The 6,895-nt window shown below is 40.0% G+C and overlaps 1 protein-coding gene across 1 annotated transcript; it reads right to left on the minus strand.

Moving 5' to 3' along the window:
• Nucleotides 1-3,813: 3,813 nt before the first annotated feature.
• LOC125199798 lies at nt 3,814-5,003 on the minus strand. The gene is made up of 3 exons (XM_048097699.1): nt 4,989-5,003; nt 4,043-4,816; nt 3,814-3,946 (listed from the first exon to the last, which is right to left on the minus strand). The coding sequence occupies exons 2-3, from the start codon at nt 4,729-4,731 to the stop codon at nt 3,814-3,816; spliced, it is 822 nt and encodes a 273-aa protein (XP_047953656.1). The 5' UTR covers nt 4,732-4,816; nt 4,989-5,003.
• Nucleotides 5,004-6,895: the final 1,892 nt, after the last annotated feature.

Genomic DNA, 6,895 nt, shown 5'->3' on the forward strand with positions numbered 1-6,895 from the left:
TCTTTTTTCTTGTTCCATTTCTTGGTTAATCTTGTTCATTTGTTGGGTTTATTTACAAGAACAAATTCGGGGCAAATTCATGAGTCTTCAATCTAGAAGATTCACATTATTTGGTATCAAGAGCCATTGGTTCTTGTTCTTGTAAGCAAAAAAAATAAAAATAAAAAATAAAGAGAGTGAAAAAAAAAAGAGTGAAATTGTTAGAAAATTGTAAAAAAAAAAAAAAAGAGAGATCTCAAATCCTATCCATGGGCTTTAGCTATAAATTGATATATGTGTTCTTGGGTATGTCAATTTGATTGTCGGAAAGTTGTAGGCCAAAATTACATCAATTGTTGGGTCTATTGTTGTTGGGTGAAATTGTGCACACAAAGTGTTTGTTAATTTGTCCCATTGGCGTAGCTCCCTACTTTCACTATTCTTGTGGCTTCTTGGACTAGTTTTCACTTGCCTAGTTGTGTATCTTGTTTGTACTATTTGTGCAACCCTTGGGATTACATCATCGAGAGCAAGTGAGAGAGAGTATCTAGCCACTAAATCTCTAAGCCTTCCGAGAGACATTGGGTGTGAGTTTGGGGAATTGGGGACATACTTTGTGGGTTGGGAAGTGAGCTCCTCACTAAAATCTCCATTCTTGGGTGTGTGCGTTGTTTGTGTCACTAACAAAAGGAATGTGTCCCTAGTCCTTTTTATCTTCTTTGTAGGTACCCGAAAATGCCACCACATACGAGGAATTCTAGACACAATTCGCCTAGAAGGGAGGATGGGGACGACATCGCGTCCACATCCGACGACACCCTCAAAGAGATGTTTTCCTCAATCATGAAGGAGATGCACGAGGTGCGGGGTCTTGTGAATGCTATGCAAGGAGGATTTACGGCATATCATGAGGATATAAGTCACATTAGAGATAGAGTTAGGCATAACCATTCCATGGCACCTAGTGACCGAGAGAGACATGGTAGGAGTGGCTACAAGTTAAGGTACCATGATGATGGACTTAATAAAGGGAGTAGAAGGGAACAAGCTCCAAAGTTCCATGGAGAGTCTCACTCTAGGTGGATGAGGGATCATGATCGTCATAAGGTGCATGAGTGGTTAATGGGGGAGGAAGTCTCAAGTAACGCAAGGATGAGCTCAAGCCCTCGACATGGTGGTGAAGACACAAGCCGAAGAAGCATCCCACCAAAGAAGGTGAACCTATCACATCCTAGCTATCACACGAAGGTTTCGTCGTGGTTGTCATCCAACTTCACTACTTCAAAGGGCTTGATTCAAAATAAGTGTGACGATAAAGAGCGTGTCAAGCATATGGTGGATTTTGTTGACGATGGCGATGAAGAGCAATGTGATGATGAAATGGAGTCTATGGCTACACATGAAGAAGATGCCCACCCAACTTTCAATGATGTCGAGTCTAGCATTGTGGAAGCCGAGGACGAGTGTGAGCCATTGAATGCCCTTCAAATCTTGAACAACGAATCAAAGCCACATGAGGTTGATAATGGGAATAAGCACTTGAGAGGGAATCGAGAGAAAGAGCAAAAGCTAGAACATGAGAGCATGCTTCAAAAGCTAATAGTGTGTGAGAAAAGGCGAAAATGTGAGACGCAAAAGCCAAGAGAGAGTGGTGGGGGTGAGTTTGAATCCACGCTTTTAAGAGAGAAAAACCACAAGCATGTGAGAAAAAAAGGTTGCTTGTTAGATTCTAAGATCACCCATGGGAGGGTTCTAAATCACCCTATCATTTTTGCTCTTGGTGAGGAGAATGACCTTTATTTCACTAACTCTTATTACTTGTCTTTTCTCTTTGATGATTTTTTGAGACAGAAATTGGAAGGATTGGAATGTGAACCTCGAGTCGTGGATGCACCGAGTAACCTCTTACCGGTGATGAACTCATGGACGCAAGGTCAAGTTGAATCACCTCTTTCCCAAGGTTTAAGTATTCTCACCTTAACTTGTGATAATGATTTAATGAAACAAGTGAATGTGATTGGTTTTCAAATGCTCATTTGTGTTAATACTCGTATCACTTGTGGTTTGTTTGATATGTGGCATGATAATCTTGAATCATTACTTGTTAAGTTAAGTCTTACAAGCTATGAGGATCCTTTCTTGTGTGTCCCTAGCCCTTCTAAGAATGTAAATTCTTTTATGAAGGCGATGTTAGATATGTGGATTGGTAGAGTGGGTGAATTTGGAACCAAGAGGTGCAAGGTGTTTGATGCATGTGTTTCTTGGCATGATATGTTCTATTATTGCAAGACAATCAAACCTTTTAATGGAGTTGGTATGTTTTATGACTATTTTGTCAAAGATCTTACAACAAATGGTTTTGTTTTGAGGTATCTTGTGAATGAATTGTTAGACTTTTGTGCCTCCATATCATGTGCTTATATTTTGGACTCGTTAGAGTATGATCAAGGACAATGTCTTGATGGGATGCACATTTGTGTTAGAAGAAAACTTGGTAATCATACCATTGCTTATGAAATTGAGTATACATGTGTAGTATGGTTAGGTTGTAAATCCTATGTTTCTTACTTGATGCAAGCTTCATTGTTTGATCATAGCCTCCTAATACCTAGTGGCCGAATTTTTCCAATATTGTTATTACTTTATGATCATGATAACGGTATGATTGATGAGGCAATATATGCATTAGATATACTCCACATGAAGATTTGCAATTTTGGCTATCAATATATGCATTAGATATACTCCACATGAAGATTTGCAATCTTGGCTTTATAGCTCTCTACACCCTTGGTAAGTCTAGTCCATCTTCTAGAACTATGATACTTGATTTGGACTTACTTGGTTTTGTAGGTATGCTTGATCCGGATTTGAGGACAAATCCTTCAAAAGAAGGAGGGAATGATGTGAATCCGGGTGTCCGAAAGATGAATCTAAGAACCGGATTTGAGGACAAATCCTTTCAAAAAGAAGGAGGGGATGATGTGAATCCGGGACGTGCCAAATCAATAGAAGGAACGAAGGCATCCAATAAACCACTCCGGAGCTGAGGTCCGTTTCAAACATCAATATACCTATCAATATGGTGTCCAAATGTTGATCCAAGACCACCATCGTCTTCATCGTCGAAATACCTTCGCATGGGTACCTCACACGCCACAAACGGAGTTCGGATGAGAGAGATACGATCGTTTTAAGAAAGCCGCGCAATGCAGAAAGAAACACGCGGACGGGTGTTTTGGCAACCCAAAAACACCCGGTCGGGTTTTTTTTGCCGAGAATTCAGTTTTTGTCTAGAGACTTCACTCGGGCGGGTGAAATGAGCCGTGGGAAACACCCGGTCGGGTGTTTTGTCCGAAATGTGACTTTTTGACCAAGACTTGTCTTGTTTTGCTTCTTTTTAACTTCTAGTATAAATACTCTTGCTATGGTTCATTTCAACCAGTTTTTGAATGTTGTAAGAGCACAAGCCTCCATTTAAGAACTCACTTTCATCTTCATTGAAGATCTATCAAAATCCCTTGTGGTTGCATTCGATCTATTGCCGGGCTTAGATTGTTTGTTAAGGTATGCTCACTAGTTCTTGTGTTGCTAGTTTGTGGAGCCATTAGGTGTTTGTATGTGAAAGTTCCTTTGTGATTTCTTTCTTGTTCTTCACCTAAATCATAACACTAATCCATCTTCTATCCTTTTACCTTTTTTTCTTGTTCCATTTCTTGATTTATCTTGTTCATTTGTTGGGTTTATTTACAAGAATAAATCCGGGCAAATTCATGAGTCTTCAATCTAGAAGATTCACATTATTTTTACTATACATATAATTACTCATTCACATCAGCAGAATGCGAGCAAACGGAAAGGACAAATGCATTTTTTCAAGTTACCACTACAATCAGGGGAACCCCCATGGCCAAGACGAGAGACACCTTTGCGATCTGATTGCTTCTTCGAAGGGCGACCTGACATGCTGCAACAGTACATCAGAAGGCCTCAAGAATGGAGAAAAGCAACAAAAGACAGAACACAACTGAAGGATATTAACCATCCAGGAAAATAGACAGACCTTCCATTCTTGTCAGATCCAGACCTTGCATTTCGCAGAGGTTTGCTCGGTGGCACAATATCTAACTTCTCTCTCGTTGAGGACATGATACCCCTAGAAAATGGTGAGATCCTTCCACTACGCCCTTGTCTCCTCACACCATCACCGATTTCTTCTTTTACCATGATTTTATTCTTTTTCATAGGTATTGTAGATGTCCTAATGTTTGGACCTGCACTTCCATCCTTTTCATCAACATCTGCATTACCTATGCCCTTCTCTTTCATTCTAAACGGGCCAGCACCCGATTCTTCACTTTCATACAACCTTGCAGGAGATGAAACATTTTCAGCCTTTGCTTTAGAGTTCTGGTTCCCACTGCCTGAACTCTTGGTGGGAAAAGAAGCACTGGTGGTACCGGTGCTCAACCGGGGACTGATATCAGAAGGTGAGCCTCCTTCAGCTTTCATCTGGACATCATCAAGGTTTGGGACTGGAATAAGATTTGTCCTTCTCGTTCGAGAACTCTTCTGTGGTCTCTGACCACCCCATTGAGTTATAGGGGGAGATGATGACCCTGCAGGCATAGGACGCTTCCGATTGTTAGATCCACTAATTGTTGGAGTTCTGTTAAGAGCCTGGGGCTGTTCCCAGCTCTCTAGAGTTCCAGACACACGAGGGGTGGTAGAAGTTGAATTAGCTGCAACCATAGAGCCATTTCGTGGCGTCCTGGATGCCTTCCCTTTTAGTATAGGGCTAGGACAAATGGAATGATTTTCCTCACGATTGTTTATCCTAGAAGAAAACCCAGCACTGTTACCATCAAAGGACTATCCAGTTTAAGATTACAAAAAGGGGAAAGGGAAAGGTGCTTCAGCAGAACAGTGAGGTTTAGGGTGTTATGTAGATAAGTCAGCAGAAAACATGCATGCAAATGACTTATGGATTCAAATGATAAGATACACACCTAACATTTAATTTTCCTAGATCCGCTCCTTGATTGGTCCAACAGGGCCATCCCTTGAGAGCATTGATTTCTCTTGTTCATTCTTAAAGGCAGCACGGGCACTAGAACCAGCAGGCTGTGATGTTGAATCTAATTTGTTGGTGCCACCAGAAGCTCTTGACCTAAGGAAAATGTTTCCAAAAGTACAAGTGTCATTATATTAAATTTTAAATTATTATTGATATAAACATAGAGATTATTGCTCCAATGGCTCAATGGATAAGGATGGTAAATGCAGATCATAAGAAAAGCAATTTGGAAGGACAAAACAGCAATAGTAACAACAGAGCTCCAAAGATGATGGTACTCCAAAGTTGCATCTATAAGGATAGGGAATTCCATAAAATCAATTTCCAAAACATGCATGGGATAAGCATCACCTAATAAAAGCAAAATCCAGAAAACATCGAATCAAAAGCAAATAGAGATTGACAAGCAGCACAACTGCAAGTAACACAGATTTTGGTTCATATAATAGAATCTAACCTAAAACTTTGCGTGGAATCACTGGACTGCAGGCTAGATTCGCTATTGAGCTTAGGATGCATGGTCCTCTTCAGCTCCCCATCATTGTCAACAGATCTCGGAAAGGCTGTACCAAATGTGCGTTTCCTTTTCATTTTCTTAACCTCCTTATCTTTTCCTCACCCATCTCAGAATCCCCATTGCGGTCCTTAAGCAGATCTCTTTCTTTTGTCACTGTCAAAGGCTGACGTAGTATTCCATTATTTCTGCCTTCAGCCTGAGAATGGGAAAGTGTAGCAAACTGTTTTAACCAATAAGAAGAGGAATAGCTAAACTAAATAGATAAAAAAACAATAAAATTGGTGAATACTGAAAGAGGGCAGATACAAAGCAAAAGAGTGCCACCAGAATTATGTAGATATTACGTCGTTATGCAGAATTACTGTCTACAACTCTATATTCAATGTAGACGTGAGTACATGTTGCATTGTTATTAAAGGCAATTAAAATGCATTTATTCCTTGAGCTTGGTCTTGCTAAATCCATATTAAGAAGTGCATGACGAAAGTGTCTTTTCCAGCACCAAATACTCATAAAAAATGTCAAGATTAAGAAACAACATCGCAGCATTACTGATACAGAATGATGTACTGAATGAGCAAATGCAGAGTACAAGTAAATAATTGTTAATACCCTGGTTTCTGCCACTGATGTCCGTAAGCGCTTATTCAATCCACCATTCTTAGGCCGATCATCAAATTTCTGACTTCCAAACTCCGCCATGCTCCGATGCATCAGTGATCCTATCTTCAAGGTTGAACCACCAGACCGTTCATGCGTCGGCATCTCATTCCATTGTTGCTGCTTCTTAGACGACATGGTTTCAAATTTGTTCAACTTATTTAAATTATCCTCCAATTTTTTTGCTCTAGAACTGCCAGAAACATAATAAATTTTAGAATAGAAGAGATACATGGAATGATGTAAAACATCATACAAATGCATTAACCGAATGGTTTCATCAGCCAAAACTAGACACAAAGATGCACAAAACTGAATTTTTATCCAAACATCCATTCAACAAGATGATTCCAAGGAGGACAACCTCATTTGGAGTAATTGTAAGTTTACCTGGCTTTAAGACAAGAATCAGCAACGCTTGCTCTCAATCGCTTCAATTCCTCAAGGGCAGTGGGAGATGGATTCTTTATATGAGCACTACCAAAAGAGTTATCTTCTGAACTACTGCCAACAAATCCGAGAACCCTCCTTACATCACTAAATTGTGCATGTTTTTGATCAATAGGAAATGAATCCAACTTCAGACATTGAGATAATGTACTTGCATCTCCTGAAGTTGTTGCACTCCCTCTAGAATTCGCCTTCCCTGAAGAAAAGTTTCT

This window comes from Salvia hispanica, unplaced genomic scaffold (assembly GCF_023119035.1).
Source record: "Salvia hispanica cultivar TCC Black 2014 unplaced genomic scaffold, UniMelb_Shisp_WGS_1.0 HiC_scaffold_69, whole genome shotgun sequence".
Classification (NCBI taxonomy): Eukaryota; Viridiplantae; Streptophyta; class Magnoliopsida; order Lamiales; family Lamiaceae; genus Salvia; species Salvia hispanica.

What these genes read in the sequence shown, in the direction of transcription:
- LOC125199798 (XM_048097699.1), bottom strand. Translation starts at nt 4,731, where the DNA reads ATGGTTGCAGCTAATTCAACTTCTACCACCCCTCGTGTGTCTGGAACT. An exon ending in GGATCTGACAAGAATGGAAG is followed by an intron (nt 3,947 to 4,042) that starts GTCTGTCTATTT and finishes GTACTGTTGCAG; the next exon opens with CATGTCAGGTCGCCCTTCGA.